A 10,581-nucleotide genomic window follows, 5' to 3' on the forward strand; every position below is an offset into this window, starting at 1 on the left:
CACTGACTGGGACCACTGTCAGCATCACAGTGCAGCAAAGAGTGAGAGTGGGGCGGGCTGAGACAGCATGTTGAGCTGCTGCAGCTGTCTCTAAAATCACAAGTATGGCTCCAGGAGAGCTCTGGATTCCACAGAATGGGAATGTCTCCCACCAAAACCACCGCCTCATTTCTGCCAACCACCTGGTTTCCTTGGAGACTTGTTGGAGTGCTTAGCTATTGTGTGCTCTGAGTCCATGCTAGGGCAGTCTCAACACTTGATCTCAACTGTTTCAGACTGAGACTGGAGAGGAGAAGTTCTCTGCAGAAGATGTCTTTAAAAAACCTTTACCTCCTTCTGTGAAAAAGGAAGAGAGTGCAGCCCCGGTAAGTATCTCCAAAGGATGGCATTTTGCCCTGTTTGAGCCTGGATACAGGACTAGGGAGGCTCAGCACAGCCTGGCTGCAATCGCGAGTGCCAGAGGTGCCAGAGATGTTTCTCATGCCAGAGGAGGGAGTGCTGGGGATGGAAGGCAGTTTGTTTTTTAAATCTGACCTTGTTTGTGGGCTTCTAGCATGGGGAAATTTGATACCTGCGTTTTAGCAGGATCTCACTCAACCAGTCCTAAGGCAGAAAACTCTTCCAGTCTGAGGAAAGCCAAATCTCACTGATCTCCATTTCTAGAGGAGGTGAGTGACAGCAGCTCGCTGCCAAACAGCCATGGCCTCTGGTGGCTTCTTGTGCTCAGGTGTGTGGCAGGTTGGAAAAGCCTGGCACCAAAGCATGGCCTGTCTAGAGAGCAGAAGGGCTTCCACCCTCTGACGTGAAGGGAAAGAAGCCAGCCAGCTCCTCTCTGTTCCCTGCCTGTGCTGCTGGGAAGCAACTCTCTGCCTCTTGGACTGGAACAGAGACAGGAGTCACAGGGAGATAGGTTGGGGAAGCAAAGCTGTGCTGGCCAGGCAGGCTTAATGCTACAAATTGTCACACTTTTCTCCACTTCCCTCAGCCCAAGGTGGTGAACCCTCTGATAGGACTTCTGGGAGAGTATGGAGGAGACAGCGACAATGAAGAGGAGGAGGAAGAGGAGGAGCAGTCCCAGGCTCAGTGGCTGCCGCCTCCCCCGCACCCACCGGCGCCGCGCGAGGAGCAGCCGCGGAAGGCCAAGGCCAGCGACGACAAACTGACTGACTGGAACAAGCTGGCCTGCCTTCTGTGCAGGAGGCAGTTCCCCAACAAGGAAGTGCTCATCAAGCACCAGCAGCTTTCCAACCTGCACAAGGTATGGGGAAGCTGGGGGCTGCCGTTGGCTCAACAGCTTTGTGAGCTGCAGGGAAAACGCAGTGGTTGGGTGGGAAGAGCTGTGCTGAGTTTGACACAGTAGCAGGCAAAGTTGCCTCAAAGCTCTGTTCAAAGCATTGTGTGAACTGCTTGTTCCTGCCATGGGAGTGCTGTAACATCAAGGTGTGACTTTGTAAGCTGTAGTGAGATAGCTAAGGCTTGGGCAGAGTGGGGTGCTGGCACACAGGAGCATGAGAGTGGTAAGAACTTGGCACGTGCTCTCCCATGTTCTGCGCTGCCTTTGAGCTCTTGCTTTTAGGAGAGCCAAGCTGCACGTGGGTTAAAATAGGACTGGTTGCCTTCCTTACTGCAGGGAGGAAGGGCTCCAGGCCTCTGTGGGGGAGCAGGTAGTCTGGGCTGCAGGAGAGGCTGCTGTGCCTGGTATAGTGCAGCCACAAGAGCATGCTGCTTTACCTGTGCTCCTTGTGGGTGGAGCAGATGACCCTGACAGCTTGTGTTCTCTGCTTGACACTGCCTTCTGTCTTCCTCCTTCCAGCAAAACCTAGAGATTCATATGAAGATTAAACGATCTGAGCAGGAACTGGCATATTTGGAGAAGAGAGAGCGTGAGGTGCGTCTGTGGTGGTGGGCAGGCAGCTGCTTGTGCTTCTGCACTGGGCGGGTGGTGGTCCCGGGCAGACCTCTACTTATGCACCAGGTATCACCAGGCATCCACTTAGGCACCAGGCATCAGATGCCTCCCAAAAGTGAACTGTGGGCTCACTCTGCACCAGGACCTGTAAGTAGTTCTGTGACTTCTAAGAGCAGATCTCATTCCTCACAGAAGGGTCTGAGTGTGGTTCTGTTGTCCTGCAAGCCAGCACTGGGCTCTGGGCTAAGTGGGACACAAATTTCCATCTAAAACTGCTGGGGTGTATGGGCTGCTGCTGCCTGGGCAGGGACAGGAGAACTGTCCATTGTTCGGAAGGTCACAGAGCTGCTCCTGGTGCTGTAGCTGGAAAGCTGCAACAACAGGTCTGGGTCAGCCCAACAGATGACATCTGAACAGAGCAAGTGGATTGTGGGATGTGAGTGTTCAGTATTTGTGAGTCCCCAGGACAGCCTTCCAGCTAGCTGAGGATCAGATGAGACCTGCATGCAGAGCAGTCTCCTGCAGTGTTGAATCCTTCATAGCTCCTGTACTTACTTTGTTCTTTCTGTTGTGAAGGGGAGGCATAAAGACAAAGGAAATGACCGGAGAGAGAAATTCCAGCAGATGGATTCACCAGAGAGGAAACGGCTCAGATATGACCGGGACTCAGAGAGGTAATGGCTGTTCTGGGTTAGGTCTCTTTGGGGATGCTGATGCTGGGATGGGATGTGTGCTGCTGGCAGACCAAGGCTGGGAATTGGCCAGGGGGGTAGATCTGCAAAGTAACAACCAGACAGACTGAGACAGAGTTCCTCAAAGTGTGAGCCTGTTGTACTGCAGGACATCTTGTAGAGGTCAGGAGAGGGCCGGGGTGGAAACAAGGGTCTGGGAAGAGCAGAGCAAAGCTGCCTGGTGCTGGAGGGGTGAGATGGGGGTCTGAGTGTGCCTGGCCAGACACAGAGAGTGGAATGCAGCCTGTTCCTATCCACCTCGTCCTTAAGGCACTTGCTGCCCTCCTGTCCTGGCATCTAGCCATTGAAAGAAAGAGCAAAGCTGTGTTTCATCTGTTCCCTGACTCAGAGGAACGCTGGGAGCTGTTTCCATCTCGTTCAGAGTAGGTGGAGGAAGAAAGTGCGTGCTGTGTGGAGTTCTCGACAGGCCTGCCTGCTGTGAGCTCGCGTGTTCAGTGGGCTGAGGAACGGCCAGGCGTGTGTTGAAGATAGAACTGGTTATGTGCCTGTTTTCTTCTGGCACAGCACCTCAGAAGGAGACCTTTCCTCTGTGTCTTGCAGTTTAAACATCCACATCTTCTCTTCCCTCTGTTTTCCTGGAATAGCTGTAGATAAACTAAAACTGTTTGTGTGCAGTGTCACCAGCAGCCAGAAAGTAGAAATTGTCTGAAGGAAGAGTCTTTTATGCTGAGATGTTTTCAAAACTGGGGCTTTTGGTTAGGTTAATGGTCTTGGATGAGTAATGAGGTGGGAGAAAGTGTGTCCCAATCAACACTGCATCTGTTGAGCTCCATGACCACAGCACTGGGAGAAAGGAAAGATCTAACAGAGCAGCCGGGATTAAACTTTGCTTTCTTGCTATTGCTAAGATTCTAATTAAGAAATACAAGCACAGAAGGCTCCTGGCTTGCTTATACTGTAAATATTTGGGAGTCTGAGCTCATTTCCTGTGCCCTGGTGTATTTCCCCCTGAGGTGGGACAAGAAATTTTGCAGTCAAAGGTGTGTGAGCCCTGCACACAGAATCTGACGTGGTGGTTTCCTTAGGCGGTGTGCTTCTGGCAAGAAACTTGGATATCCCTCATGAGAGGCTGAAATGTCAGTGAAGGTTCTATTAGCAGAACTAAAAATCCCTGGCATGTGTTTGAAGCATTGCAAGACTGGACAATTGATTCTGGCTCTTTTGCAGTGACTATGACCCAAGGCTTGACAGTAACAACAAAGGGAACCGAATGGTGCAGTCTCCGGGGTGGAAGAAAGGCTTTGGCCACAACCAGCAGGGCACAGCATCACCAGTGGAGGTGAGTCTTCCTGCCTTTCAAAGCACACCACTGTCCTGCAGCCCATAATGTTTCCCAGGAGAGCTGGAGGGAGTTCAGGTCAGGCTGCAAATCTCAGCACCCGCTTGATGGAATAATATGTGTGCACTGATGAACTTTGCAGGCTGGGAGGGGCTGCAAGTATGTTGGCTATAGAACAAGGTTAGAATTTATACGGATCTGGAGGTGTTGAAAATAGAGTAACAGTGAGCAGGAAGGGTGTGAGCATCTTGTTAGTACCTGCTCAAAGTCAGGCTGGGGTTTGAGCAGGTTTCCAGCTAGGTTCTCTGCAGCCATGTGAGCTGGGGAAAAAGGTGAACTTCCCCTGGAGAAGTGTGAGCGTAGCCAAAGCCGCAGGGCCCAAGATGCTCTTTATCTGCTCTGCTTAGCACTTGTGAGGCTCTGGCTGCCATTGCAGACTCTGGACATCAGAAGATAATACCAAGATACAGTACCTGACAAGGAGCAGAGGCCCATCGGCAAGGGATGTTGGGGTAGGCAGGGTCAGGTAGATCCTGCCTTCTGTGACAGGCTGGTCTCTCAGTGGACCTTAATTTACTGCAGAGGGTTTGTCAGAGAAGCAGCCTGGGCCAGGGGCTGCTCTGCCTTGCCCAGGGCCACGTGAGCAGGGCCATGCTCTGGTGGCAGGTTCGGGGCTGGCCAGGTGCTGTGGTGTCCATGCTCTGCTGAGGGACAGGCAGCTTGGAGCAGGGCTCACAGGGTGACATTCAGCCTGCAGTCAAGTAGATCATTAAAGCAAATATTTGAGGCTTCGTGACGCATGTTTGCTTGAGCCCACATACACGAGGCAAGAGTCCCTCTTCAGTGCAGACAGCAGGAACAGCCCCCAGCTGCTGCTCAGTCCTTGTGGTGAGGTCCCTCTGCCCATAAAACAGGCTTTGTCCGAGGGCCAGCTCCAGCACCACACCCTGGGAGGTCTGAGCTCCCGTGAGGGCTCCCCCTCTGCAGGGGGAGCTGATGGCAAAGCACAGCCCTCATACAGTTCATAGGCCAGAAGAGATGTGCTTGCCTTTCACTTCCAAGTCATGCTGGGCAAAGCCATGTGACCATGTCAACCCCACGCAGCTCTGATCTCTTGGCCCAACTGGTGAGATCTCTGGTATTCAGGTGGATTGGACTGAAGAGCCAGAGAAACTTCTAGCCTCAGGCCTGCCCTCCTGGGCTGGCTCCAGGCAGGTATTGCTGAATAATGCAGGTGCTGACTGAGAAAACCAGTCCTTGTAAACTGCTTGAAATTCCGAGCGAGGTACCAGTGCCCATGGGAGCTCTGTTGAGAGAACAGCTGAGCTTGTGCCAATGCAGACTAACAGCAAACAGCTCCCCTGGAGCCCAGCTCTCGTCAGAGCTTTCCCTTGCTCCGTTTCCATCCTGGCTCGCCTGCGGCTGCTGGTGCTGCCTCTTGGCTGCCCACTCCTCCACAGCTGATCCCTGGGGTTTGATTCCCACCGGGCATTTGCTGGCTGCTTTTGTTGCCCTCAAAGGGTCTGTAGTTTTTCCCAACCAGCTTTTGGAAGAACACAGAGCACTTGCTCTTCCTCTGCTCGTGGATCCACGTGGGAGCAGTCAGCAGTCCTGAAGCAGCCCAGGGAAGCTTTTTATTTATGGGAGGAGAAATCACTAATGTGAGCTGTGTCTGTTTGCAGGCAGAAAACAGGAGGAAGGGCCCTGGGCTGGGGGCCCCAGGGAAGCCCCCCAAGAGGCAGTCCAACGAGACCTACCGCGACGCCGTCCGGAGGGTCATGTTTGCCCGCTATAAGGAGCTTGAGTGAACAGTGGAGGAACCCCAGATCTGTTTCTCTCCATCTCTTTCTCTCTGTGTCATGTTCTTTTGAAGGTTTGGTCTTTTTTGTTTTGTTCTGTTTTTTGAATTGTTACAGGTTTTGCTGCTAGAATTTTTTTAATAAAACTGAAAATTTGACAGTGCTTGTCTTGTGGCTAAATTGGTGTGTTTTGAAAGCACGTAATGCTTTGAAAGATTTCCATTGTGTTTTGCTTTTTGCTGATGAGGTCCCTGGGACTTGCAGCTGTGTCAGTGGGACTGGAACAGGTTTGGTAGCTTGGAGACCCTGCCAGCAGTGCCACTGTCCTGCAGTGGTGTTCCGTGTCATCTCAGGGACAGATCCTCCTGGTGCCATGTACTCCTGGGTCAAGATGGGAGCTGGGAGCCAGGCATGCCCCCAAGGCCTGGGAGGCATTCAGAAGCAGGAGTGATCTGTGTGGGATTCATCCTGGCAGCTGATGAGGTCAATGGGGTTCAATTAATAGCAAGAGCTTAATGGCTAAAGGTGACCTTATTAGCACTGCGTGTTGTCTGGGCATTCCAGCCAGGGCAGAACATTCCACGTGGGGCAGGCTGGATCTGGCGGCAGTGTTGTGTGGGGACATAACCATGCTGGCCCAGGGTGTCAGGGGAACAGAGGAAAAGCCAAGTAGGTGCTGCTGGCCTGTTCTGGGGAGGTGTGGAGGCAGCTCCTGGTCAGGAATGTGTAGCAGGGGCAGTTTGACCAGAGCACAGGGAAGTTTGTGTGTGTGAGCACAGCAGGGCCCACGGGTGACAAGGCTGAGTGTGGCCTGCAGGGATAAGGATGATGCCAATGGCAGTGGCCAGTGGGAGCAGATCTCATGCCCAGTGAGGAGCTGGTACCTACCACCACCTTCCTGTTCACCTGGCAGAGAGCAGGGCCTGACACTGCTTTCAGATACCCCAAAGAAGGGAAAGCAGGAGATGTGGAAGCTGAAGACAGCAGAATTAGGAGGTGAAGAGCCACCTGCAAGAGCTGACAACTTCCAAAGGCAGCAGAACACCTGTCCACGCTGCATTTCCTTGTCTTCTGGCACAGGCAGTGCCAGAGGAGAGTGGAGGTACTCACAGCACTGTGGCCCCTGCTGCTGGGGGTGGTGGAGGTGGGCATGGTGCTGGTGAGTACATGGGGCTGAGTGCCTTCAGTCTTCCTGGGAGCCCCAGGCATGTAAGGGATGGATGGGGAAGGTGATGGGCTGCTGGGGATGAACTCCCACACACAGAGCAGTGGGGGTAGCACCAGGGCTGGCAGAACAAGCTGGTGCTGTCAAGTCTGGAAATTATCCATGCACAAAGGGGGAAGAAGTATGACTGTGATGGGGCATCCTTTTCAGGGAGGGAAGAGGGGAATCTGGGTGCAGATTTGTAGCTGCTGCCCAGGCTGTCCTGCACCTGGGTGTGCCAAAAATGAGCACCCACAGAGCATCATTCCCAAGACAACCAGAGGGAGCCTTTACAGCTGCCAAACGTAGGAACCCATTAGCTGATTTTATTAATTTGCTAAGTGGGTATGTGCATCTTAGTGAAAGCCTGTTAACGACTGGTAATACGTGATTAATTGGAAGATAATAAACCAGATAAATGTAAGAGCAGCTTCCCTTGGACAGATGGACCACATTAAATAATGTATGTTCCTTGGCTTAGTCGTGTGCTTGCTTGCCTCTAGCCGGTGATGTGCGTGTGTGAAAGGAGAGGCAACACAACACTTTCCTTGCAGGCCCATTGCCAGGGCTTAAGTCAGGAACAGAAGAGGAGCAGGAACAGACTGCTGTGGAAACAGGGGAAAAAATTAATTAAAAGTATCTACTTGCAGGATGTATCCACCTCCAATCAAGAGAAGTCCTTTTTCTGTCTGTGGTGGTAGATCTACCTCCCATTAGTTGTATTAATCATAGAAATACTTGGTGTGTTTGCTTCTACAATTTTGAGGATCGTAGTAAATGATTATGGGAAATCAGGAATACTGTTTGTGTTGTAAGAGGTCAGAGCAACACAGTGTTACTCCCAGGAGTGTGGGATTTCGGGGAACACCTGAACTGTAAGGGAGTATCCCAGTGCCAGCCCATGGAAAATAAAGGTATCCCCTGGATAGATACTGACTTAATTCCTTGAAATTCCACTTCCCCAAGGTAACCCAGTGTGAGCTCCTTGTATTCCCTTGAAGATGTGTGTGTATAGACTATACATACAAATCTCCATAGGCGTGGCATCTACCCACTCTGTGCATCTACAGGGGGATATCCAGGATTAGGGAACATGGAGCCCTCCTCTGGGGCTGGGTTGAGGTGACTGGAGCGAGGTTATTAACAGACTGGAACAGATAAGTAGAGTGAGAAGCTAAAAGCATTACAAAGAAGCACCAAGCTAGAAAACATCATATTCTCTTGGGAAAACAGCAGCGTAGTTGGTGATGCAGAAACCCCAGCTATTTGTCCTTGGTACAGTGGTTTTGATGTCTTTAATATTTTTTGAAGGATGGTGACCCAAAGCCATAGCTGAATTGCAGCTACCTTTATATCTTACAAGTATTTTGCTTTTATTTCAGAGATTACTCACCACTGTGCTACTGCTGTGGCTGTGTTCAGCACATTGCCTTGTGTGCCATCCTGTGGTGACGGGTATGGCTCAAGTTGCAATTTATTTTTATTTTTGGGAAGTCCTAATCAGAGAATCAGAACAACTCCCAGGGTGAATCCTGTGCTGGAGAAGTTGCTTGGTGTGCAGATGTTACACACAGGAGGAGGACTGGGGTGACCCATAAGCAGCACTAAGGTTGGGATGAATGGAACGGTGTGTACAAAAAGCCTGGGGAGAAAAAGCAGAACAAGGGCGTTAAAGGGATTATTTTATTTAAAAGGAGCAGGCAACAGGAGCCTTGGACTGAGTGGAACCAAAGAGGAGGTTAAATCCACCATTTAGAAGGTTGGAGGCACTGCTGCTTGGACCCCTGTCCAAGGGAGTGTCAATCTCTGAGCTCTATCAGTCACACAGGTTGGTATGCAGGAGGCTGCTTCAGACATCTGAGAGGTTCTGGAGCAAGAGCTGCTTTTTCCCCCCCTTTCCCAATGTAAAGCAAGTAGATAGCCTTAGATTTCCAATATTTACTCATATGAATATTGATATAGCAGTGACTCAGGCCGTTTTAAGTGAAATATATTTATGTAAAGAGCGGGAGCTGTGCTTTGTAAATAGAAAAAATGGTAAGTTGGGCTGAGAGAAGTGTTTGTAAAAGGGAAGAAGAGAGAGAACCCAGGGAATGTACTTCCCTCTGCAGCAGTGACCTGCCTCAGGGAGAGAAGGGCTGCTGGAAGGAGGATGAGGCTGGGGGTCGCCCCTCAGATGCCAGATGAATATGATGAACAATTTTGCTCATTTCATGTTTTTAGACTTGAGAAACAGGAGTTCAGTGTTCAGAGGAGGTTGTTGCTCAAATCACGCTCCCGATTTAATGTAGGTTCTCCATTTCCTTATTTATCCATATCCATACAAAGACCATTCTGTTCTTTGTTCCTGTACTGGGGACGTTACGCTTTCAAATGTCACCAAGTATAATCTTTGTGAAGCTGCACTTTAATGGACTTCCTTTTGGTAGCACAAAGGTTCAAAGGAAGATAAATGACACCATAGTCAGTGACACAGTGCCCGGAACAGCCAGGATAAGCACAGGCACAAGCCCTTGTCCAAGCTCCATGTGGATTTTTCTTGCCAGCACATTTTGAAGGGGTTGTGGTCTGGTCAAGCTGCTGCTGGTGGGTGTGTGGGTCTGTGTATGTGCTGCTCTGGCCTTTTGCAGCCTGGGGGAGGCCAGTCCTGTTAAAGTGCACCTCCTTCCCCGCGGAGCACTTGGGAGTGCTGCAAGGAAGCTGGGAATGCAAGCATTGCCCCCAGGGACAGAGTCCCCCATCCCACACAATGGAAGGATGGGCTGGTCCAGAAAAGGCAGAGGGCTGGGTAACAGCTTGGAGCTCACCCCTGGAGCTGCCCCAGCCATCACCCCACAGGCACTGCTGCTGCTGCAGACACCCGGTGAGCATCTCCCGCCCCCAGACATCCCTCTGCCCACCTACAGCAGGATTTCACACTGCCCCATGCTGGGCTCCATCCCCAGGGAAGGAGAGGATCAGCCTGAGGAGCTGGAGCACCTGTGTTGGGGTGGTTTGAACTCCCATTAAGGAGCGGCAGCAGGAGCAGGGTCACCCCAGCTTGTCACAGCAAGCTGGCAGCAAAGCTGCCTGTAACTCCTGTCCAAGGTCCATCCATGAGATGGGGCTGCCCACCTCAGCTTGAGGTCTGGCCAGGAGAGCAGGCTGGGCCTTCAGCACAGCTTGAGAGTGCTCACAGCACCGGCTTAGCCTTAAAAGGAGTCCCCAGTCCAGCGGGCAACAGATGGGTGGATGGGGGCTCACCTGAGGCCACTTAGTGTCCCCAGGGCCTTAGTAGGGTCTTAGGTAGCTCCCTTGGGTCCTTTTCTGGGGCATAGCCGAGGGGCTGGGAACCTCTCTTGCATGGACAGCAAAGTTCCCCCAAAGTCCTGTTGGGCCGTGCCTGATGCATTAATTTGGCTCTGGGGTGCACTTCTGAAATCAATCTCACGACTTCCCCCACTTTTGGATTGTGTCCTGGAGCAGCTCAGGAGAGGTCTGGCTTGGGCCAGTATTAACCAGATTCCTTTCAGATGAAACCAAACCCAATATGCTCCAGGAATGCACCTCATGCTCCCCAGCCACTGATGGGCGTTCAGGCTGCAGGATCAGCCCAGAGCCTGTCTGGAGCTAAAAAGCACCTTGTAAATCACAGAATC

At 51.7% G+C, this 10,581-nt stretch overlaps 1 protein-coding gene across 2 annotated transcripts in view; it reads left to right on the forward strand.

Annotated features, from left to right (window-relative positions):
• RBM6 (RNA binding motif protein 6) overlaps window positions 1-5,896 on the forward strand; it is a 57,746-nt gene extending 51,850 nt beyond the window's left edge. For both annotated transcript variants that reach the window (XM_010389916.4, XM_019280400.3), the window contains 6 exons: window positions 276-365; window positions 986-1,258; window positions 1,814-1,888; window positions 2,486-2,583; window positions 3,829-3,940; window positions 5,623-5,896. In XM_010389916.4, the coding sequence (XP_010388218.2) occupies window positions 276-365; window positions 986-1,258; window positions 1,814-1,888; window positions 2,486-2,583; window positions 3,829-3,940; window positions 5,623-5,748 (774 nt within the window). In that variant the 3' untranslated portion in view covers window positions 5,749-5,896. The remainder of the gene's footprint in view (window positions 1-275; window positions 366-985; window positions 1,259-1,813; window positions 1,889-2,485; window positions 2,584-3,828; window positions 3,941-5,622) is intronic.
• Window positions 5,897-10,581: the final 4,685 nt, after the last annotated feature.

The sequence above is a fragment of the Corvus cornix genome, chromosome 12 (assembly GCF_000738735.6).
Source record: "Corvus cornix cornix isolate S_Up_H32 chromosome 12, ASM73873v5, whole genome shotgun sequence".
NCBI lineage: Eukaryota > Metazoa > Chordata > Aves > Passeriformes > Corvidae > Corvus > Corvus cornix.